Source organism: Podarcis tiliguerta (genome assembly GCF_965153285.1).
Source record: "Podarcis tiliguerta genome assembly, chromosome: 17".
NCBI classification, from domain to species: Eukaryota; Metazoa; Chordata; class Lepidosauria; order Squamata; family Lacertidae; genus Podarcis; species Podarcis tiliguerta.
In genome coordinates, this window is record NC_139550.1 from 29,818,794 (window position 1) to 29,843,366 (window position 24,573).

The 24,573-nt window shown below is 47.4% G+C and overlaps 2 protein-coding genes across 4 annotated transcripts; one reads left to right on the plus strand and one right to left on the minus strand.

Moving 5' to 3' along the window:
- Nucleotides 1-757: 757 nt before the first annotated feature.
- TIMM29 (translocase of inner mitochondrial membrane 29) lies at nucleotides 758-3,968 on the minus strand. Its single transcript, XM_083420741.1, has 2 exons — nucleotides 3,842-3,968; nucleotides 758-1,548 (listed from the first exon to the last, which is right to left on the minus strand). The coding sequence occupies exons 1-2, from the start codon at nucleotides 3,903-3,905 to the stop codon at nucleotides 929-931; spliced, it is 684 nt and encodes a 227-aa protein (XP_083276867.1). The 5' UTR covers nucleotides 3,906-3,968; the 3' UTR covers nucleotides 758-928.
- YIPF2 (Yip1 domain family member 2) lies at nucleotides 3,920-24,378 on the plus strand. Of its 3 annotated transcripts, none has more exons than XM_083420600.1 (10): nucleotides 3,920-4,033; nucleotides 6,191-6,238; nucleotides 8,524-8,669; nucleotides 10,292-10,372; nucleotides 11,095-11,182; nucleotides 16,369-16,467; nucleotides 17,659-17,825; nucleotides 18,978-19,160; nucleotides 23,465-23,582; nucleotides 23,806-24,378. In XM_083420600.1, exons 2-9 carry the CDS (start codon nucleotides 6,208-6,210, stop codon nucleotides 23,570-23,572), a joined length of 903 nt encoding a protein of 300 aa, XP_083276726.1. In that variant the 5' UTR covers nucleotides 3,920-4,033; nucleotides 6,191-6,207; the 3' UTR covers nucleotides 23,573-23,582; nucleotides 23,806-24,378. The 3 variants fall into 3 exon arrangements, with proteins under 3 accessions (XP_083276726.1, XP_083276725.1, XP_083276724.1); XM_083420599.1 differs by lacking the exon at nucleotides 3,920-4,033 and adding an exon at nucleotides 4,294-4,663; XM_083420598.1 differs by lacking the exon at nucleotides 3,920-4,033 and adding an exon at nucleotides 4,298-4,768.
- Nucleotides 24,379-24,573: the final 195 nt, after the last annotated feature.

The window sequence follows — 24,573 nt, forward strand, 5'->3', positions numbered from 1 at the left end:
GTCACTCGGTCCCAGCGCCTGCCAACCTAGCAGTTCGAAAGCACCCCCGGGTGCAAGTAGATAAATAGGGACCGCTTACTAGCGGGAAGGTAAACGGCGTTTCCGTGTGCGGCTCTGGCTCGCCAGAGCAGCGATGTCACGCTGGCCACGTGACTCGGAAGTGTCTTCAGACAGCGCTGGCCCCCGGCCTCTTGAGTGAGATGGGCGCACAACCCTAGAGTCTGTCAAGACTGGCCCGTACGGGCAGGGGTACCTTTACTTTACTTTAAGAACAGAAATTGGGCTCTGGCGGCGCGGGGGCAGCAGGAGGCCCCATTAGCTAAAGTGGTGCTTCAGGTTAAGAACAGTTTCAGGTTAAGTACGGACCTCCGGAACGAATTAAGTACTTAACCCGAGGTATCACTGTACATCTTCAGAATAAGTTTTGGACAGAGCTCCTGTGGAGGTACAGCTCCTGAGAAATTAAATGTGAAGAACTGAAAGGGAAGAAGAGTTTGGATTTGATATCCCGCTTTATCACGACCCTAAGGAGTCTCAAAGCGGCTAACATTCTCCTTTCCCTTCCTCCCCCACAACAAACACTCTGTGAGGTGAGTGGGGCTGAGAGACTTCAGAGAAGTGTTACCCAAGGTAACCCAGCAGCTGCATGTGGAGGAGTGGAGACGCGAACCTGGTTCCCCAGATTACGAGTCTACCGCTCTTAACCACTACACCACACTGGAGAGGGAATCAAAGAAAATTTCAAGACAAGGGGTGCTTCTTCTTTTTACTCATTTATTCACCATACCTGGCTGAGTCTACATGAACAATACAGTGAAAATCAGGATCCTAGAAGAAAACAGACCATGCTCCTAACGGATCTTTTTCTTTGTTCCACCATCTCCAAAGGGAGATGATAAACTGCAGCCACCAAGGCACATCAATGATGTCAATTTCCCTGACTCTCCCTTTCTGTTTGCTGGATCTGCTCCTCTGTCAGGACAACAGGCTTGTATTTCTCGTCAAAAAGTTTCTCGTTGGCTTCCGAATGGAGGTTATGGAAAGAAATTGTCCTGAGATGCTCCGGCAGGTGTTGAAACTCCTCCTCGTTAATGTCCGGATCCCGCATTTTGGAGTGCAGAACCCACCAGCGCCCCCAGAAGCCCACATCGAGGACTTGGCTGGGAACCTCCATCCAGCGTGGCTTCAGGTACTTGCAGTGCGCCTGGTAGAGATCTGCTCCCGCGTCAAAAGGAGCCTCGTAGACAAGGGAGAAGAAGAGCAGGTTCTGGAAGCGCAGCTGGCCCCGGTTCCTCAGCTTCGTCAGCCGCTGGACGTGCCCTTCTGAGCTGCTGCTGCGGGTCCAGGGCGAGAGCAGGAGGAGGGTGCCCGAGGCTTCCAGGAGGCTGGCCTCGAAGGAAGACTCACAGGGGCTGCGGAGGCTGCAGCCCACCGCTCCAGCCAGCAGTGAGAGGTAGAGCCCAGCTTTCCCCGGCCGCTGCCTGACACCCAGAGCAACCTCTTTGCAGGCTTCGGCATAGTCGTGCAGAAGGCTCTTGCACCACAAAGCTGGGGGGGGGGGGAGAAGAAAATAGGGATGGTAAGAACAGAAGAAGAGCCTGTTAGATCAGGCCAATGGCTCGCTCATCTAGTCCTGCATCCTGTTCTCACAGTGGCTAAACCAGATGCCTCTTGTGGGAAACCAGTGACTAGGATTTGAGCACAAGAACCACTATCCTCATGCCAATGTTTCCAGCTATGGAGGTACAGCACAGCCATCACTGCTAGTACCTGGCCTATGCAGAGGAGGGCAATCAGGTGCACTTGCCTCGGGACTCGGTGGGCTAAGCTGGCCAGAGGAGCCCATCTGGGGCCTGCTGGTCTCATGCTGTCATGGCAAGAACGCCCCATGCCTCCCAGCCAACTGGGGGCTCCCACTCCAGGCCTCTGAGACACTCTGCATGGGTATGGCTAGTAGCCTTGGCTGATAGCCTTGTGGTTGTTTCATTTATGTATTTATTTCGTAAAGTTTATACACCTCTTGATTGTAAAAACCCTCACTTTGTGAAAAGACAAAACAGTAAAATTGAGACAAATTCACAACCCTACTTTAAAACATGCAAAAACGGAAGTACAGTGGTACCTCGAGTTACAGACACTTCAGGTTACAGACGCTTCAGGTTACAGACTCCGCTAACCCAGAAATAGTACCTCGGGTTAGGAACTTTGCTTCAGGATGAGAACAGAAATCACACCGCTGCAGCACGGCAGCAGCGGGAGACCCCATTAGCTAAAGTGGTACCTCAGGTTAAGAACAGTTTCAGGTTAAGAATGGACCTCCAAAACAAATTAAGTTCTTAACCCGAGGTACCACTGTACTAAAAGAGGTGAGTTGCTTTGACTTTCTAACCACCTGGATGTCTAAACAGGAATGTTTTTAGCATGTCCAAAAAAATAAAAAAAATAAGAGAGTACAGTGATCTCAATAGGCAGGGAGTTCCAACTGCCACACTGAACAACTGTGTTCTTACGAATACAGAACAGGCATTACGTGGCACCTTGAAGGAGTGCCAGTTCCACTGACTGAAATGCAGAGTGGACACCTGTAGGGTAAGGCGATCTGTGGGTAAAGCAGCCCCAACTTGTTATGGATTTTATATGCTAATAGCAACACCTTGAACCTGGCCCGGCAGCCGATCAGCAACCAGCGCAAACCTCCTGAGCACTGATGCTCCTCCATGCCATGCAGGTCATATAGTGAACCGTGAACCAGCCCAAAATTTGGCATCCTTCATGACTTTGAATTGGTACCTATATGAATACAGTGGTACCTCAGGTTAAGTACTTAATTCGTTCCGGAGCACCACTGAAGCACCACTTTAGCTAATGGAGCCTCCTGCTGCTGCCGCGCTGCCAGAGCACGATTTCTGTTCTCATCCTGAAGCAAAGTTCTTAACCTGAGGTACTATTTCTGGGTTAGCGGAGTCTGTAACCTGAAGCGTATGTAACCCGAGGTACCACTGTATAGGTTTCATTATGATTACAGGGATTATTATTGTGGTAATTTTGTGTCCCCCTCATCCAGGGCCAGATTTAGGTTTGATGAGGCCCTAAGCTAATGGGCCCTTTATATGTCCAGCTGTCCTTTGTCAACAACAAATTGTTGCTGTTTTTGTGTTACATATATGCTATATGGCAATTTATGGACCTAATAGGTATCTAAAGCCATTTGCATATGTTGACAGTCCATGCAGAATGTAGGCACCCTATATATATACTGTACAAATGAGCAAATCAGTGATATTTTAGGGAGCAGGCGGGGCCCATGACTTACATCATAGGAGCCTACACAACCAAAACACTGTTGTTGTATGTAGGTTTTATTTTATTTGTTTTTTAACTTATATTTTGGAAATGTACATCCAGGTTTTTTTCCTTTAAATTTTTTGGGGGCCCTAAACTAGAGCTTGTTTAGCTTATACCTAAATCCAGCACTGCCCTCGTCTCAGCGCTCTGTGCGGGACAACAGTCCGCACCCCCTTTAATCCGGCGCTGCTCCCTGATTGTCTCTAATCCTCTTTGGGAGAGAGTTCCATAAACCTGACTCTGGTTAAGAGGAACCTACAGCTGCGTGAACTCCGCGCCGGGAGGAAGGAAAAGGCGGCGGCCCCGGGCCGAGGTAAAGCGCGCCACAGAAGGGCACCACCCGCCACCTCCTCCCAGGGAAGCATGCAGGGAGGCGGCGGCGAACCTCTCCCTCCCTCCCCGCCCGTCCCTCGGGGTGAGGTCTGAGGAAGCGGACGGCGCTCAGGGCTCGAGCCCGGGCCTCCCCTCCAGCCACCCGCTCGTCTGCCCGCCTCACCTATGCGGCCGGTGCGGAGCCGCCCCCAAAGGCGCCTCTTCTCCGGGCTCGGAGGATCCGCCATCGCCGGCCTTTTCTGCGAAGCCGGACGCTAAAGCGCGACGGACCCGCTCAGCGGAGACCGGAAGAAGGAAGAGAAGGCGAGAAGCAGGAGCTCATAGAGATAGGAAAGGAGACCGGAAGAAGGAAGAGGTGAGGCGCAGGAGCTCATAGAGATAGGAAAGCTCTAGACTAGCTTTTTTTTTTTTTTTAGTATTTTGTTCTCTGTGTAGTTTATACAGTAAAGCGCCGTGTGATCCTAGGACAAAAGGGCGGTATATATATTAAATTATTGATTTATTTCATAACATCTAGACACCAATTGGTTGTTTAAAAAAAAGCAAACAAAACACATCGAAGCGGCTAATAAAAAAAAGGCGAGAATTAGTGAAAATTTCTGCATTGCAGAGGGTTGGGCTAGATGACCCTCGGGGGTTTCTTCCAACTTCCCAATTCTGGGATTCTTCGGACATTTCACAAGCCTGCCCTGCTTTCTTGCTTCTGCCTTGGAGCAGAAAAACACGCGCAGCTTTAAGTCCCGCCGGGTCGCTTTCCCTTCACGGGCTCCCTCCATCGCAGGCGGAATTACAAGCGCAGTGCCGAAGCACCCGTGTCCGTGTGGAAACCCCGTCACGTGACCCGCTGGGCCTCCAGTCTCGGCGTTTCCGAGTCTATGAGCGCCAGGGGCACTTTTGACGCGCGCCGGAAGCCGCGAAGGGGCGGCGGCGGTGCCGCGCTGGAAGCTGCGCCCTCGTCGCTGTCCGAGGCTCCTCTGAGCTCCTGGTGAGGCTGGCCGGGCTTCTTTCCCCCCCACCGCCGCTGAGGGACCCTCGTGGGGCGGGCTCTGCCTGCTAAGCCCCTCCGCTGGGTGACGAGAGCCTCGTCCGGGTAAGGGGCTTCTGGCTGCCAAGGGGGGGCTAAGGTTGTTGGGGGTCGCAGGCTCCGCGTGGCAAGAGGCCGACCTGTGCTCTCTCTCAGGCCTCGAAAGTACCGCCCTGTCTCTGAGCCTGTGCAGAGTGCCTCCTCTCTCCCCCCCCCCCCATTGGACGAGGGACTGTGATGCTCAGGGTCCAGGGCTGTTCCCTTCCGTGGCGCAGGCTTGCCATGGCAGAGGGAGGAGAGGTGCTTCCTGGAATATCCTAGAGTTGGATGGGGACACCCAGAGGGTCATCTAGCCCAACCTCCTGCGAGGCAGGATTCTCGACGCCAGTCCTCCCGCCCCATACCAGACCCTGCTTAGCTTTGCAAAATGTGCCGCATGTTTTTATCTACGCCACTAGAAGGCTTACTGAGGGCATTTGAGCAGCAGCAGCTGGGAACCGTTTCACGGCCAGTGCCGGATTTACATATAAGCTAAACAAGCTATCGCTTTAGGGCCCCACTCTCTTGGGAGCCCCCAAAAAATTTAAAGGGGAAAAACCTGGATGTACATTTCCAAAATATAAGATGATGAATAAAATAAAACCTACATGTTGTGTAGTGGGCCCTGCCTGCTAGCCTGCTCCCTAAAATATCACTGGTTTGCTCATTTCTGTATCAATTACTTTGATAAAATACGTATTTTGTTATGTGCAAATGGCTTTAGATACCTATTAGGTCCATAAATTACTATATAGCATATATTCAACACAAAAAACAGTGCCAATTTGTTGTTGACAAAGGACAGCTGGACATATAAAGGGCCCCATTACCTTCATTAGCTTAGGGCCTCATCAAACCTAAATCCAGCCCTGGTTTCGTCCCAACCATTTTTAAGTCAGAGGGCTAGCGGTGTCTCTGCCCCCCACCCCAGATGTTGTCAGAGTACAACTAGGAGCTGTTCTACGGTGAAAAGGACTCCCTCGGAAGGCAGCGGACTCACCTTCCTTGGAGGTTTTTAAGCAGCGGTTGGGTGGCCATCTGCCGTGGATGATCTAGTTGAGATTTCTGCATTGCAGATGGTTGGGCTCAATGACTCTCAGGATCCCTTCCAACTCTACAGTTCCATGATTCTAACTGCCAACGTCCCTGACTGTTGGTTGTGCTGACCTGGGTCTGATAAGCGTCCAGCAACATACAGAGAGCCACAGGTTACCCCCACGTTTGAAGCTGCCTTTAACTGCCTCCTGTCCATACATCCCAACCCAACCATCTAAATGTACACATCTGTGTGTCTATAATATATGCACCTGCCAGTTTATGATTATGCTTCATGCAGCTGAGGAGGTGGGCTGCGGTGCATGAAGACCGATGCCATAATACAGTTTCAGCCTTTAAGGTGCTTCAAAGCTCTTTGATGCTTCTGCCAACGCAGTTTGTTATCTTTTCCAGGATAATCCAGTTGCATCATGGCTGCCCCAGATGAGCTCAAGTTTCATGGTGAGTGTTTTAATTCCCCTGAGTGAGTTATGGATTGTGGCAAGCTTTGGGCACTAGGCTGTGAAGTGTGCTTTCTCTACCAACCTCAAAACTTCCCTGTTCATACATGTCCTACTTACAAGAGCATAACCTTTGTTGGATTATCTACCTTTCCTATCTCATTAGTCTTCTATACCAGGAATAAGGTAAAGTTGAAGGGACCCCCTGACCATTAGGTCCAGTTGTGGCCGACTCTGGGGTTGCAGCGCTCATCTCGCTTTATGGGCCGAGGGAGCCGGCGTACAGCTTCCGGGTCATGTGGCCAGGATGACTAAGCCGCTTCTGGCAAACCAGAGCAGCGCACGGAAACGCCGTTTACCTTCCTGTTGGAGTGGTACCTATTTATCTACTTGCACTTTGACGTGCTTTCAAACTGCTAGGTTGGCAGGAGCAGGGACTGAGCAACGGGAGCTCACCCTGTCGTGGGGATTCGAACCGCCGACCTTCTGATCGGCAAGTCCTAGGCTCTGTGGTTTAACCCACAGCGCCACCCGCGTCCATACCAGGAATATGCTCTACAGCTCTTGGCAGTGTTAGAAACTGGGATAGAAAAGCTAGGAGCCAAATGGCTTCTGGGACTTGGGTTGTGGGCGCCAAAATTTGCTGTGTAGTTGCTACTGGGTGTTTGTGTGGTTCAACAACACTTTTTATTTACTATTTTGATAAGCATGAACTAAGTGATAAGCAGTTCACATAAGTGACAGTTAATGTCACATTTTTTAGCAAAAATTGTTAATACGTGTTTCATTTGGTGTTTACAATAAAAATATTGCTACCGTACTTCGGTTTTCAAAACATTCTACTCTTTATTGTTAAACTCCTTAACATATTGTCTATCCTCAAGGCTTCAGAGCACATACATTTCAGTAATCCTTGAGTGTCAGGTAGGCGCAAAAAGCAGCACCCAGACTTGCAGAGGTGTTCGCAAATGCAGAAACTTTCGGTGCAAAATGTGCCTGGCGCCCTGCTAATTTCAAACTCTGGCTCTTGGAGAGTACCCACCCCATAAGATAACTTTTGTCCAGCTGCTGAGAACTTGTCTGCTGTTAAGAGGGTTGAAGGAGCAAAGGTTGAACCTTGTAATGGGAGCAGAATCTATTGAAGGCAATGGGATTTACAGTGGAAGCCATGCATGTCTGTTCAGTAGTAATCCTAAACACACAGTAGGGAGTAATCCCCATGGAACACAATGGGATTATTTCTGAGTAATCATGCATAGGAGTAGCTGTGGTGGGACTTGAACTGGGGCTTTCCTGGCCCACAAACCATCATATACAGCATCTCTCTCTTAGGTTCAGGAGAATATAATGAACAGTTTTTATACTTGTGGATAATTTTTGCTTAATGCAAAAAAAAAACAAAAAAAAACCCAACACAACGTGTTGTGAGCAGGAGGTTTTTTTTGGGGGGGGGTGCTGATTTTTCTCTGGTGTAGATTGCTCCAGCTGCCTCTGAAGATAGGTAAGCCTACCTTGATTTCTCAAGGAAACACAAGTTCTTTGAAAGTATCCAAATTTTGTTTCTACCTTAAGCTAGGGTTGCCATATTTCAAAAAGTAGAAACCAGGACAACCTAAAAGTTGTTGAGCTTTTTTTGGGGGGGGGAAACCCCTCAAAAAACACAGGTTGAAGCTACTCACTAAACAGTGGGGTCCTATACCTGTTCTTTCAGAATTTCAAACATTGCCTCTGGTACCACATTAAATTGTACCTGAAACACCAGTGTGGTGTGATGGTTAGGGTGCCAGCCTAGGACCTGGGAGACCAGGGTTCAAATTCCCACTTAGCCACAAAGCTCCTTGGGTCACCCTGGGTCAGTCGCTCACTCACAGCCTGACTTACCCCATAGGGTAGTTGTGAAAATAAAATGAAGGTGAAGGAGAGCTATGTACGCTGGGATATAAATGTAATAAAGCAAAGAGAAGTATGTTAAAACTAGAGGAAAAAGCCGTCCAGGTTTTTTCACCTCCTCTGTTGGTGGCATCCTGGGATTTTAAGCCCCAGATGAGAAAATGGTTCAGTGACTGGCTTGGCTAACAATTTCTTCCAGACAAGTAACTTGGCAGCTCTGCAACAGGCAGAGCAAAAATCTACTTTTGCTCACCTGCAAAACTGCTTCCATTGAGTGTCACGCTATGGAAGTGCTGTTTTAGCTATGAGCTACAGGGGCTCTAGAGCGAAATCTGATTGTGCTAGTATTTCTGTCCTGACTGCCTGGCATATTTTATTTTATTTTATTTTTTGCAGAATTTGACGAAGCCATAGATTTGCTGGCTGAGAATGCGGATGCCACCACTCCTAGCATCAGTGAGCGGCAAAGCCACACAACCGTAAACATGTCTTCCGGCTACAGTGAGGAGCCTGAGGCAGAAGAGGAGGATGATAAAACAGAGGTGCTGCTGTTTCAAATTCTGTCCTGCATGTTGATTTATAGCCAGCTGGAGAAGTAGCTGCTTTGCGGAAGGAAGGAAACATAAGCCTAGCCAAGGGGCCACTTCCTATGGACCTGGAAGAGAGTGGGAAGGAGATATCAGGTCAAATGGGAGCTTTGGTGTAAAGCACAGTGATTTACATAGATAAGGAGGATAGGAGGCATAGAATGCATATAACTCCTGGTCTGTAGCAGTTGCACTGGTTCCCTCATAGCTTCCCAGCCCAATTTTAGGTGCTCTCTCACATTTGTGTTAAAAGCCTAGATGGCGGGGGGGGGGGGGGGGGACTCCAAACAGCTGAAATAATGCCTCATTCCCTATGTAGACCAGCTTGGGGCTTGAGATCAGCAGAGGAGGCCTTCCTGGTACCTGGTAGTTCTCCCGCTCTTACAGGTTGGGGGGAGCTTGTGAGATTACCTTCTTGGTGGTAGCTCCAAGAATGTGGACCTCCCTTTCCACAGAAGTTTGTCTGGCTTCCATTGATTGCTTTGAAAAGGGTAGAATTTAGTTTTGTGTCCCGCCTGTAACGTGTTGTATGGAATTAGTGTTTTCAGATAATAATAATAATAATAATAATAATAATAATAATAATAATAAACTTTATTTATATCCCGCCCTCCCCAGCCGAAGCCGGGCTCAGGGCTGCTAACAACAATAAAACGGTACAAACAACACTCTAAAATCATTCATTATAAAATTAATTAATTCAAGCCACTGGCAACCATTGGGCCAGAGCTCTGCGAAGATTGCCGAGGGAGGGAGTCAGGCTGTGCCCTGGCCAAAGGCCTGGTGGAACAGCTCTGTCTTGCAGGCCCTGCGGAAAGATGTCAAGTCCCGCAGGGCCCTGGTCTCTTGTGACAGAGTGTTCCACCAGATCGGAGCCACGGCCAAAAAAGCCCTGGCTCTAGTTGAGGCCAGCCTAACTTCTCTGTGGCCTGGGACCTTCAAGATGTTTTTATTTGAAGACCGTAAGTTTCTCTGTGGGGCATACCAGGAGAGGCGGTCCCGTAGGTAATGGGTGTGCTTTTTGTTTGTTGATGTTTTAAAGGTACTCTGTGTGTTTCTAATATGCTGTAACCCACCCTGGAACCTTATTGTGAAGGGTGGGTAAGAAAAACAATAAATAAAAACACAATGCGCATACACACACACACAGAGGGGGGAAGCACTTTGCTGTGTCACCCTACCAAATTCACTCTTGAGCAGCCAAAATTCCTATTGTTCCTTGTGTGAAGAGTAACTGGAAGAATTTCCATAAAAATAATGTTTCCTAGTAATTATAGTCCCTCCCATAAGTTTCACCCCCCACCTCTTAACACACACAACTGCAGCCTGTGGAGTTTCCTCAAAGCTTGCTGAAAGGAGTTCCTGGGAGGAGAAGCATCCATGAAAGAAAGAGGTCTTCTTCTTGGATTTGGAATGAAGCACTCTGCCTCTTTTTCTTTTCTTTATTAAAGTAAGAATGCTTAGGGCACGAGGTCAGGAGTTCTATCTTCGCAAGAAGCCCAGGGGTTGGTTTGTCTCACCCAAAATATCTTTCCTGGCCGAGGGCAAAGCAGTAACCTGTATTCTCATCCCTGCAGCTCTTGAGTTCCCAGAAGAAGCAATCCAGTTTCTGGACCTTTGAATATTACCAGGCTTTCTTCGATGTTGACACATACCAGGTAAGGTAGTTCTAGCTTCATAGGCGCAGCCAAGAATCAGCCACAGTTGACAAGATGAGGGAGTGTAGTAACTCAGCTTGCAAGTAAGAAGCACAAGACCTGCCATATAGTTTGCAGTTGGCCCTCCAGCTGTTTTTGGACTACAACTCCCATCATCCCTAGCTAATAGGACCAGTGGTCAGGGATGATGGGAATTGTAGTCCCAAAACAGCTGGAGGGCCAAGTTTGGCCACCACTGGGCTAGATCACCCATAGGGTCCAGTTCTGTTTCATGGCTGGAGGCACAACCTCATGGCTGGCACATTTGTATTGTGCTTTGAGCCTAATTTGGCTCCAGGATTCTGCTGTGGCTGAATTACCACCATTATTTTGTTGGGTACAAATTGAAGATCTTCCTGATCAACTGATATTTTCAGGAGCTGAAATCCACAGCAGTGATGTTCTGACTATGGGGATGGAGATTTCCTAACAATGAAGTTAGAATAACGAATTGAGTTCAGTCTTCCCTCCACCACAAGCTTGCTTGCTTGGCTTTGGGCAACCATATTATCCATCTTCTCTCCATACCCTGACAATGGGGTCTAGTGCAAGGCATAGAAATGCCTGTACAATATTTCTAGTGGTTCCTGCACCTCCTGAGATGGGAAGCAAAAGGCCCTGCATCCTTGCACGTCCGCATGAGATCCATTTTGCTGAGGCAAGGCTTATTTCTTGTTTATCAGGTGTTGGACAGGATAAAGGGGTCACTGCTTCCGCTGCCAGGGAAAAACTTTGTATGGCACCATCTACGGAATAACCCTGACCTGTATGGTGAGTACAGAGAAGCTCAGACTGATGCAGAGCACTGCCTCCTGCTTTGCAAAGTCTGGATTGAACTGTAAACTGTGATGTAGCATACTATGCCCAGGACAGAGAATGCAACTTGCTCAGCAGCCTGAGAAGCAAGTCCTGATTAAGCGGGGAGAGGTGTGATAGGAATTTTGAGGTCTTAGATATATGGTAGTGTTCATAAGTGTACCAACCAAGCACGTACATAGATCAGCACAGGATGACCCACCTGAAACCATTTTGATTCCCAAACTGACCAAATGTTTTCCCTGCAAGGAGGGAGGGGGGTCAGGGAGCCTTCCCATTGTCTCACGAATTGAGTAATCAGCATTTTAATGGGTGACAGACTATCAGGAAAGACAATCAGGAAAGGCAAGCAGGTAACCTGGCAAACAGGAAAAACAACATTCAAATTTCTGTTTTAGACCGCCTTTTCTGTGATGTAGGTATGATGTATCTGGGGGGTGGTCTTAGGTTACACCCCTTCTGTGATGTATGTATGATGTTTCTGGGGGTGGTCTTGATCTACAGGGTGGCAATTTCAAAAGTCTTTATAAGGCCTTGCGCGCCATTGTTCTGGGTTCCTCCTCCCTCCTTCCTGTGGTGAGTGAGGACCCTGTTGCAACAGATCAATAAAGATCAGGCTTACTAGCTGCTTTGCTTCTCAATATTCTCTGGTTGGCCTCTGTTATTTTTTCCTACCAATAGGGAACCTATGTAAGGACTCTATATGGGCTCTTGGATACCCCATAAGGGAAAAGGGCAATTTTTGTTTACAACCGGGGGGGGGGGGTGAAGCTTGCTAGTCATCTTCCAGAAGTGCAGTCTTCATTTCCATGCTCTGTCATCCCTAAGTACATACCTTGCAAGTGGAAGGTCCCAGCTTAACCCTGGGCATCATCAGTCAATGGATATCTGACCCCGGGAAAAGCCATGGGGAATTAGAACTAGATCAGACTGTAGGACTTGGTGCCCTACAGATTCTGCTTCTTCTTCTTTGGCGATCACTCGTAGCCAAGTAAGATTGTCTTCCATGAACACGGTCTTAACAGTGAGTCCGTAAGTGACTGTGGAGGTCAATTCTGGATCCACACGTCCTTCCACAGTGGGGACATGGGTTTCCGGATGGGAGTTGATCACGGTGAGGGTTTGCCAAGCGTGCCTTCCTCTTAGCACATTTCTCCCTTTTGTCCCGTGTTTGAGCGTCTTCAAAGCCAATGACACCTTTGGTAAAGGCTGTTCTCCAATTGGAGCACTCGCAGGCCAGTGTTTCCCAGTTGTCGGTGTTTATAGTACATTTTTAAAAATTTGCCTTGAGACAGTCTGTAAACCTCTTTTGTTGACCACCAGCATTATGCTTTCCATTTTTAAGTTCAGAATAGAGTAGTTGCTTTGGGAGACGATAATCGGGCATCCGAGCAACATGACCAGTCCAAACGAAGTTGATGTCGAAGAAGATTCTTCATTGATTCTGATTCTTTCTTACAGATTATTTGGGCTATAGCTCCTATCACCCTTGACCTTTGGGCCAAGCTTGCTGGGATGATGGGAGTTAAGCCCCAAACATCTGGAGAGCAGCAGGTTGGGGGGGAGGCTGCGCTAGATGGACTGGTAGCCTAACAATGTGTTACACTTTTGTGTGTCCAAGGTTTGTGCTTGGGGAATATAGATTTCCCTCTAAGGCCTGCTCTACTAGGTGGCCTCCAGTGTTGTGCTGAGACAATCAATCAAAAACCTTTATTGCATTAGCAAACTGCCATAGCAAAATAAGACAATACAAAAAAGAAAAAAGACAAACTAGAGACAAGCAACCCAGCAAAATTCAGGTGTTTTGGCTGGCGTAGTGACATTTAAGTTACCCGAAGACAATAATGCAAAGATATAATAGCCAGCGCCCAAAAACTAGTATGCGGGTATATATAAAGCACAAAATGGCCCCAGAACAGACTCAGCATATTGAGTTAAAAGTAATAAAAAGATTAAAACAGGTCCAGGTCTAGGGCACGCTACCCTGTCAGAGTAGCCCTGAGTTTCAGAGCCTGCACTATGAATATTGCCACCCCACGTGAGATTTGGGGATTTGCGTCCACAAGAAGCGATTTCAAACAGTCTTCCTTAGATGTAATGGTGGACGGAATCAAAAGGAGGAGCTTAGATCTTATTGGCTCATAAATAGGGCAGTAGAAAAAGAAATGTATGAAGTCCTCTACTTCATTCATTGTGCATGGACATAGACGCTGGGTAATAGGGGTCTTAGAATAAATCCCCTGCAGGAAGGCCGTGGGTATAGAATGGAAGCGGGCCATAGTAAACGCTCTTCTCAAGTTGGGCTCCGTCAGGTCTATCAAGTAGTTGGCAAGTGATCTTACCACTTTCACTTTAGGGAGCCACATGGAGAGGCGAGCTGAGGTGGACTGTGCCCGGTCCATGGCCTCGTCTCTTGTAAGAATCCAGGCCCGGATTTTATGTTTGTCCCAAGAGGACAGCGAGTCAAGATTTGGGAGAGAGTAGCGTGCAGTGATAGTCACCATGGCCTTGGACCATTTATTGCTTTGAGAACACGTTAAAAAGGCTTGCCTGGCTAGTAGGGGACCTGGGGCATTGATTAATTTACAATAAAAGCTAATAATTCTAATGTGGGCTCTCGCAACAATGGAGGGGAGGCCCAGTTCTGTTCTTAACTGTGCTGCAACCGAGCCCTTGGGGAGACCCAGTATCTTCCGTGCAAAAGAGTTTTGTAGAATCTCCAGCCGTTGTAGTGTTTTTAAATTCCACCCCCAGATTTCAACCCCATACAATAACATCGGGAGGACTTTGCTGATAAATGCTTTTCTGATTGGTGGAACCAGCTGGCCGCCTTTTGCATAGTAGAATTTCTCCAAGGCTTTGATGGTTCTGCGGGCAGCCAGGATGGTTGTATTTAGGTGAGCTGACCAGCTAAGCCCATGCTGAAAAATGATACCCAAATACTTGAATGCTGAACAATGTTCAATAGAATGGCCCTCAAAATTCCAGAGTGACTTCCGAGTTTTCATGCCAAAAGTAAGAATTTTGGTTTTGGCGAAATTAATTTTAAGGGAGTTGGTATCACAATATGTCATGAGCCCTCTGAGCATGTTGTTTAAGCCCAGCTTGGTTAATGACAGTATCACCATGTCGTCCGCATAGAGTAATATGGGGATCTTGAGCTGTTGTAAGGAGGGGGCAGATTGATTTAGGGCCTTCGTAGTTGTGACGATGTCATTGATATAGAAATTGAATAGAAAAGGGGCCAAGAGGCAGCCCTGTTTGACCCCTTTATTCAGAGGGAAAGAATCAGAAAGAGCTCCCAGAGGGCCGAATTTTACTCTGGCCGATATGTCATTATGAATTTCCATAAGAAGGAGGAGGAGTCTCTTATCTATGCTGGTATGACTAAGCTTCTGCCATAGCCTATCTCTGGGAATGGAGTCAAAGGCGGAGGTCAGGTCCACAAAAGCCGCGTGTAGTTTGCAGTTGAACCTGTTTAGGTATTTATCAATCAGGGTAAGTAGAACAAGACATTGGCCAGATGTGCTGTGACCTTTGCGGAAGCCAGCCTGTTCCGGATGGAATAGCTTTGTTTCTTCTGCCCACTCAATTAATTTCTCTAGCAAGAATCTAGAGTAAACCTTGTATGATATGTCCAACAGGCTGATAGGTCGGTAGTTGCGCGGATCTTGTGGGTCCCCCTTTTTATGTATTGGGATAACTATGCTCTGTTTCCAGTTAGGTGGAATCTTAAGAGTAGCATTAATGGTGGTAAAGAGAGATGCTAAAATAGGGGCCCACCACGACTGGTTCGATAAGAATACCTCAGGTGGTATCATGTCCTCCCCCGGGGATTTATCCCCTGATAGCATGCTAATTAGTTGAGTACATCTCTCTGGGGAGACTGGCTCCCAGGTGGGCAAGGCAGATGCTGGAAGGGTGGTGACTACATTTACGTCAGAATCTGAGGTGGAATACAGCTGAGCAAAGTGAGAGTGCCAGCTGGCTGCTGTGATGTTATTAACAATGAATGAGGGGGGTCTTAGACCTGCATTAATTAAATTCCAAAATTTCTTGTCGTCACGGGTTTTAATGGCCACTGACAGAGCCGACCAGCGTTCTTTCGCAAAGAGCAATTTCTTATGTTGGAGCAGCTTCTTATAGTATGAACGAAATTGGGCTAACTCCCTGATTTTGCTCTGAGTGCTGTCTGCTTTCATGTCTGACTGGAGAAATCTAAGCCTACTTCTGCACTGTTTGCATTCTTGGTCGAACCAGGTTTGATTCTTCCAGGATAGAATCGCACGGGAAGGTTTCGTAAGCGAAGGGAGCAAGTAGACTAGAATTTGCTGGAAAATTGAGAAATGATTCACATTCGTTGTTAACAGCTGAGCTTTCAGGGCTAGGATCTCAGGGGAATTTAGGAGGACTTTTATGTCTTGCTCCAGGTAGATGTCCCACTTCTTGCGTCCGGGGGCCAGGGTCGATGAATCCTGGGGGTGTGGTGAGCTGGGAGGCCCCAGCTGTGTGTGGTGAAAGGAGATGGCAATTGGAAGGTGGTCACTTTCGGTTCTGTTGAACACATTGAAACAGTATGCCTCATCATTAAATGCTGAGGAGGACCAGATGTAATCTATAACACTTGCCCCTCTAGATCCTAGAAAAGTATAGTATCCCCCGGACCAGTCTTTGGGTGTGCCGTGCAAGCTGTGCAGCCCGCAGTTTATAGTGAACTCCAGCAGTATGATGCCAGCCCTATTAATGGTCTTGTCCTGTGAATTCCACGTAGGAAACCACTCCTCTTCTATGAATAATTGCGACTTATCGGTGAATAAGCTTATATCTGCTCCGATTCTGGCATTGAAGTCCCCCATTATAAGGATCTCTGACTTTGGAAATTCAGCCCCAGATTTATCTAGAATAAATCTTAAATCCTCCCAAAGCTGATTTGAGTGAGAGGAGGAGTAGGTAGATGGATTGTACAAGTTTGTGCTGAGACACCTCCCGTGAACCCCGGCTCTTCAGTTGCTTCCTTATTCTGTATTGGTTAAATGAGTTCACAGTCAGCTCCATTCTTTGCCCTGCCCTCTATTCTTTGCCAAGCAAGAAGTCTGCCCGTCTTTTTTTGTCTTCTAATGTTGTATTTCTGCCTCTCACAGGACCGTTCTGGATCTGTGCCACGTTGGTCTTCACACTGGCTATCAGCGGCAACTTGTCCAGCTTCCAGGAGAAAAAGGGCAGCCCCCAGTTCCACAAAGGTGAGCAGTCAAAGGGGGAGTGTCTCTTGCAATTTAAGCTTTATACAATCTTAACCCTTTTATATATTGGGTATTGTTGAAGGCACACAAAGAATGGGCAAAATAGAGATTTTTTAGGGGGAAAGGTAAAAAATACAGTGGTGCCTCGCAAGACGAAAAGAATCCGTTCCACGAGTCTCTTCATCTTGCGGTTTTTTTCGTCTTGCGAAGCAAGCCCATTAGCGGATTAGCGCTATTAGCGGTTTAGCGGCTATTAGCGGCTTTAGGGATTAGCGGATTAGCTGCTAAAAGGCTATTAGCGGCTATTAAAGGCTTAAGGGATTAGCGGATTAGCTGCTAAAAGGCTATTAGCGTCTTAGATCAGCTGATAAGCGGCTTAGATCAGCTGATAAGCGGCTTAGATCAGCTGTTAAGCAGCTTAGCGAACAGCTGTTAAGCGGCTTAGGGGCTTGGGAAAAAGGGGGGGAGGGGGGGAAAAACCCAGGAATCGCAAGACATTTTCGTCTTGCGAAGCAAGCCCATAGGAAATTCGTTTTGCAAAGCACCTCCAAAACGGAAAACCCTTTCGTCTAGCGGGTTTTCCGTCTTCCGAGGCATTCGTCTTGCGGGGCACCACTGTACTCGTAAGTTGCATGTTACCTACAAAAGCTTTTGAGCAAGGTGGCGTGTGGCCTACAAAAAAGTAGGAAACAAGAGCTGTAGTAATGACTCCTTTCTTTCCTACTGGGGGCGTGTCAGATGGGTAAATGGACAGTATTCAGAATGCCTAAATTTTGGCTCCCAGATATCCTTAACTTCTCGCAGAGGAGCAGAAGCTCCTTAGCATAACTTAGTCATAAAATGAATGGAAGCTTTAAAAGAAGTTCTCAGTTATGATAGTAAACATGGGGGGAGGGAAGGAAGGAAGGAAGGGTCTGTGTGTGTGTACACATATGCACAAAACTCCTTCCCTCCCTCCTTCTTGTGTTTACTTATCATAACTGAGAACTACTTTTAAAGCTTCCATTCATTTTATGACTAAGTTATTCTAAGGAGATTCTGCTCCTCTTAGCGCCTGCGGGAGAAGGGCAGGCAGAAGGCAAATATGTAGAGGCCTGTTCCTGGTAGGGTAAGCCCTGGTTACTGACCCTGCCAGTGCTTTTGCCTTGGAGCGAATGCTGCTCTTAATATTGTTTTCCTTTTCTTCCATAGTGTCCATTGCCGGAATAATTATCTACTGCTATGCCTGGCTGGTACCCCTTGCCCTGTGGGGCTATTTGCAGTGGCGAAAGGGGGTCCAGGTCCATGTGGACTCCTACACCTTCCTGGAGATGGTGTGCGTCTATGGTTATTCCCTATTTGTGTACATCCCCACTGCGGTGAGTAAGGCAAATGGCGTGGCAAGGAAAAGACTGGTTCATATGTCATTTCTTTTCCGTTTGCAGAGCATAACGTTCCAGTAGAAAGTACTCAAAAGTCCTGCTCCGTTGTGCCTTCCATTATTATTATTATTATTATTATTATTATTATTATTATTCATTCATTCATTCATTTCTTGTCCATCTGGCTGGGTTTCCCCAGCTACTCTGGGCGGCTCCCAACAGAATATTAAAAACACGATAAAACATCAAATATTAAAAACTTCCCTAAACAGGGTTGCCTTCAGATGTCTTCTAAAAGTCAGATAGTTGTATATTTCCTTGACATCTGAAGGGAGGGTGTTCCACAGGGCTGGTGCCATTACTGAGAAAGCCCTCTGCCTGGTTGCCTGTAACCTCACTTCTCGCAGTGAGGCAACTGCCAGAAGATCCTTGGAGCTGGACCTCAGTGTCTGGGCTGACGTTGGGGGTGGAGATGCTCCTTCAGGTGTACTGGGCCGAGGCCGTTTAGGACTTTAAAAGTCAGCACCAACACTTTGAATTGTGCTCAGAAATATACTGGGAGCCAATGTAGGTCTTTCAGAACCGGTGTTATGTGGTCTCAGCGGCCACTCCCAGTCACCAGTCTAGCTGCCACATTCTGGATTAATTGTAGTTTCCGGGTCACCTTCATTGCAGTAGTCCCAAGTGGGAGATAACTAGAGCATGCACCACTCTGGTGAGACAGTTTATGGGCAGGTAGGGTCTCAGCCTGCGTACCAGATGGAGCTGGTAGACAGCTGCCCTGGACACAGAATTGACCTGCACTTCCATAGGCAGCTGTGAGTCCAAAATGGCTCCCAGGCTGCACATCTGGTCTTTCAGGGGCACAGTTACCCCATTCAGGACCAGGGAGTCCCCCACACCCACCTGCCCCATTTCCCCCAAAACAGTACTTCTGTCTTGTCAGGCTTCAGCCTCAATCTGTTAGCCGCCATCCATTCTCCAACCACCTCCAGACATTCACACATTCCTCAAGCACTGCTAGTTTTGTGCAGTGGGATTTCATCAAAAAGGACCTGAATTAAAACTCAGAGCTGCCACTGGCTGAGGTCCTGTTTCTCATGAAGAGTGTATGAGTTCCTACTCAACTTCCACTTCCTTCATTCACAGATGCTGTGGCTGATTCCTATATCCTGGCTGCAGTGGCTGCTGCTCATCTTTGCAGTGGGTCTCTCTGGCTCAGTTCTGGTTCTTACCTTCTGGCCAGTTATCCGCTCAGACACCAGGCTGGCAGCTTGCGCCCTGTTGGCTGTCATTGTTTCTCTCCATGTCCTTCTGGCTATTGGTTGCAAGGTATGTTTTCTTCTCTTCCCACTAAGCTACGGCAAGGTTTGGAGAGCAAAATGCTACTTGTGCCGAGAGGGGAAGGAAAAGTAGAGGGAAATAAGCTGTGTACGATGCAGCCGCTAGAAAGTCAGATATTTCAAATGAGTTTTTAACCTCGGAAGTTGCAGAGATTTTACAGCAGCAAAAGTACTCAGGGCTGGAAACATGATGATGTCATTGCATGATTTTACTATATAATTCTGGGTAAAGGTAAAGGTACCCCTGCCCGTACGGGCCAGTTGTGTCCGACTCTAGGGTTGTGCGCCCATCTCACTTAAGAGGCCGGGGGCCAGCGCTGTCCGGAGACACTTCCGGGTCACGTGGCCAGCGTGACGAAGCTGCTCTGGTGAGCCTGCACCAGCGCAGCACACGGAAACACCATTTACCTTCCCACTATAAAGCGGTACCTATTTATCTACTTGCACTTAGGGATGCTTTCGAACTGCTAGGTGGGCAGGAGGTGGGACCGAAAGACGGGAGCTCACCCCGCCGCGGGGATTCGAACCGCCGACCATGCGATCGGCAAGCCCTAGGCGCTGAGGTTTTACCCACAGTGCCACCCGCGTCCCTCCTATAATTTTGGGTACCCTGTGGCAATTTAGTATTATGAACATCTCTAAACCAGCCTTTGCCTACCTGGTCATGCAGGCAGGGGGTTGACTGGAGGGCAACAGGTTGACAAAATCTGCTCTGAACTTGCAGTATTTGACGTAGCTTTATACAGGACCCCTGAAAAAATTGTTAGAATATGATGTAAACATTGCATAGTGGGAGTACAATGGGAGTACCTTGGAAGTTGAACAAAATCCATTCCAGAAGTCCGTTCGACTTCCAAAACGTTTGACTTCCAAGGCACGGCTTCCAGTTGGCTGCAGGAGCATCCTGCAGTCAATCGGAAGCTGCGCCAGACATTCGGCTTCCGAAAATCATTCAAAAACCAGAACAATCACTTCCGGTTTTTGATTGCTCGGGAGCCGAAAGGTTCGAGTTTAAGGTGTTTGGCTTCTCAGGTTCCACTGTATAAAGTAATTCCAATTATATCATAGTGCTCATTGTGCCCAAAATTATGAGGAACAGAACAGGCATTTGATTAAGAAACAACAGGCTGTGATTTACCATTGAAACCTTTCTAGCAACAATTCCAGCACTTTTAAGGCCCAACTAAAAGTTGGTCGGGAGCAAGACTTTGAGCTCGTCAGAACTTTTCTTCAGACTGGTTGGATCACCAGTGGTGGGGGAAATGCTGCCAGATATAATGGGAAGGACATTTCTGGTGGGGAAAAAAAGACTTCCGCTTGTGATGACATCCTGGGGTGAATGGAGGAGTAACGAGTGCTCTCGCTTTGAAGATAGCAGCCATTTGGTTCTTCCGCTGGTGTACCTGCAAACCAGAGCTGGGGGCTGTGGGCGGTGGGGTTTTCTCTGTATGAAAGTTGCATGCTGGTGGTGGGTGGGACTTGCCTAGCACAACGTAAATCGGATTTATGCGACACATCTCTATCCAGGCAGGCTAGAAGCATCAACCCAGTTAAATCCAGACAGGAATATGCACATAGTTTATGCAGCAAGATTGGTGAGGGTTGTGATCCGGGGAGGGAAATGGTCAAGGAGGCAGCAAGGAGAAGCCTGGAAGGTCCCTGGGGTGTAAAGCTACACCCTTGATGTGGATTTTAATGTAATTAATGCATATATTGGTGCTGCTCACTAATTTGCAGCACAGTGGGAAATGTACTGTATTTTTCGCTCTATAAGATGCACCAGACCACAAGACGCACCTAGTTTTTGGAGGAGGAAAACAAGAAAAAAAAATATTCTGAATCTCAGAAGCCACTACAGGAAGAGGGATCGCTGCGCAGTGAAAGCAGCAATCCCTCTTGCTGTTCTGGCTTCTGGGATAGCTGCGCAGCCTGCATTCGCTCCATAAGACGCACACACATTTCCCCATACTTTTTAGGAGGGAAAAAGTGAGTCTTTTAGAGCAAAAACTACAGTATATGCTGTGTCAGCAGAAGCCGAATTTGTAAATGACGGAATATGGCTGGAACAGTGAAGTTGATGAAGTCTGTAAGATCCCAGAGTGTTACTTGTATACATCGAGACCAGACTACTGCAATGCTCTTTATGTGGGGCTGCCTCTGAATAGGGTTCAGACCAGGGGTCTGCAAGGTTTACCTTGCCTGGGCCGGTTCACTCCAGCAGAGATCCCTCCGTGGGCCGGATCGCGCACAAGGGGTTGCGATTTCCGGCGCCTGTGCAGATGCGATTTTTTGCATCTGTGCATGCGCAGACGCAATTTTCAGCACCACGGAAGTGAGTCCCTGCGCTAGTTTAGTGCAGCACAGAGGGACTTGCCAAGCGGGCGGCTCGGTTTGGGGGTAGCTCATGGGCCGGTTAAACGACCCCCATGGGCTGTTTGTGGCTCATGGGCCTTAGGTTGCCTACCCCTGGCTCAGACCCTTGCCCTTGTGCAAAATGCAGCAGACTGGGTACCTGCAGGGGCTGGGCTCTTATGTCAAGAGTAATAGGTTCCATGAATTGCACTGGCTGCTTGTTGGCTTCCAAACCCAATTCAAAGTACGGATCATAACTTCTAAAGCTCGGAACAGTTTGGGCCCAAGTTTGGGCCATTTTACCCGTATGGGCTGCCAGGCCTTGAAATCGGCTACAGAGCCTGTGCCTGCAGATTCACCACAAGGTAGTCAGGCTGGAGGGTGCAAAAGATGGTTTTTTTCAGCGACAGCCTCTCAACTATGAAACTCCCTTCCTCAAGAGATACGTTTTGCTCCCTCCTCGTCTTAAGCAGGCCCTAAATATATTTTCAGTCCACCCGAGAAAACTGGGGGTAGTTTTTAATTGAATATTACACTCAGTGCTGTATTGAGATTGTTGGCTGTCTGTGATGATTTGTTTTTTGCTAGTTTCATATTTTTAGTTTTAATTTGTAGGATTTTAATGGGTTTTAAAACATTTTATACTCCCCTGATTGTGAGCTGCTTTGAGAATACTTAGGGTTTCGAAGAGAGGCAAACGTTAATAAATATTAGTATTAATATTCTAACCTTCCTTAAAAGCTTGGTTTATCTGCTTTTTGCTGTCTTTTCGTTTTGTATTTTTAAACCTCGAAGCCTATTAAGTACAATGTAAGAAAAATAAATGAGCTGTTTTGCAGCTAGCCCCCCCCCAATCCGTTTTTTCCTTTGTTAAACTCCCTTCACTTTTGTCTTGTGTTTTCATATAGTTTTAGGCACGTTATAAAAAACACAGTTGGCGTTACAGTGTGGACTTTTCACATGCATGCATTTCAAGGTTCGGAAATGACACTGTAGGCTGAGACAGAGGAGTGCAATGTGCTCAGGATTAGTCACATTCTGCCTGCAACACTGAACTTAAATGAGAACTCTTAAGCAAACTCTTTGGCCCCACCTTGGTAGTGTCAATACAAACTCCACAGCCAAGATCCAACAAGGATGTGGATTATTGTTCTTACGCACATGCCTCAGGGCTGGCTTGGACATCCTGTACAAAGCTCGTATCTAATAAATGGGGAAACAGTTATAGCTGGATATCCAGCCTAACGTGGGATGGGGTGGATTAAATTACCCAGCTAAAGTGAATCCAGTTTTCCCACGTACATTTCAAGTATTAGTACATGCCGATTGCAAATGTACAGATTTACAGTCTCACTATGCTACCCTAGGAAACTTCAGTTTCTTAAAAAAAACTTTGTGCTCTAGAGAATGGAGTATTATTTATACCTATTCTGCCGTTTGCCAAACTGGATTAGGATGGTAACAAGAAAAACAGTTACACAATGTTTCCAAACCTGATTCCCCCGGCCCCGGCATACTGACAAATCTATGTATTTTTGGCATGTGCAGCTAAGCCTTGAAGAAACAGGTACTGAGCAGTTTCTCTGTGAAATGGGAAATAAATGGTAATGCTTGCTCCCTCAGCAACTTGCAGAACAGGGAAGCAGGCACATCCAGTGGGCTACTCTAGAGAATATATGGCATCTCCAGCCCTTAATATAAGACCTTGTTTTGCCATTAACTTGGTAGCAGAAAAGTAGCCCAAAAACAATTTGCCACGGGTCATGTATTCAGTTTGAGACACACAGGTTTTGCTTTTGCTTGTTTGCGTTCAGGTTTTGATTAAACAAGAGTATTCTTAAAAGTGCAGTCACTGAGTTTTCAAATTAACTTATTGATTCTAGGTGGAAGGAGGCGAGCCTGCTTGATTTCTACAACTGATTAATTTTCTTCTCTTTGAAGCTGTATTTCTTCCAGAACGCAACCGGCACACCTTCTCATCCCACGCCAGCTGCTCATTTCGGCAGAAGCACACCGCCTCACCCGGCCAACCACTCCAACTCGATGTGAAAGGCAGCTGGTAAGAACTTCTGGCCATCCCGTATGGCATGCAACAGATGCTAAAAATGCTGCTGGGTGTCAAATATTCTTTGTCAAAGCGCCCACTGCTCCCCAATCCCCACCCCTACCAATGGAAGCATAGGAACTAATGTGCTTCTGGGAGTGGTAACAAGGGGTTGGCATCTCTCATCTTTCTCCCTTAGTGCATGCCCTAATTACAAGACCTAAAATCTCTGTTGCAGACACTTTCATCATGAATGTCTGGCCTCAGGGAAAGCCCATGGGCGAAGGACGGTGCACACTCATTCAAGAGGCAAGGAGACACCTGAGCTGGAAAAGGGACCAAGCTGCATCACCTCACCATTTCAAGACTTTTGTTCTCCTACTTGAGCCAGCCATGTCACTAAGGTGCCCAATTTGCAAAGAACCCGACTTTTGGAAACAAATTTAAAGGCCTGGCTGTTAACATCACAAAACGTTACTTGGGGTGGATGCAGCTGCCTTTTGCTCCTTCATCACAGAATGGGTCTGCAGTCCTGACAGGGCTGCAGAAAGCGACTGCATGGAGTGATTTTTGTTCCCCTTCCAGTTAAATCTTTGGTAACGGCGGGATGTAGCAGAGTCAGCTGATGGCTGAGACTTTTTAGATCCTCGGTGAGTAAGGGTAGATGATCAGGAATAGAAGTAAGAGCTTCTTTGGAGGGAAGCTTGAATGATAGGGAGGTTGAGCACTTCAGATTACTTTGATTTAGTTTAGCTACTTGATTTTGTTTTCTATGGAAAGCTAATTTAAATAAAACTGCCTTTTAAGAGGAGTGTGGCTCTTTCCCAGCTTCTTTTCCAGCCAACGCTGTCCTCCTCTGTGGCCACATTGTATAACACAGGATCAGCGAAAGTAGCCATGTAACATGCTGTCTTTGTCTGTGAAAGAGAGTGACCGAAAATCTGGTAGAAAGAAGCACCTAATGGCATGGGTGGAAAACTACTGGGTTTCCTCCTCGGGGATTTTG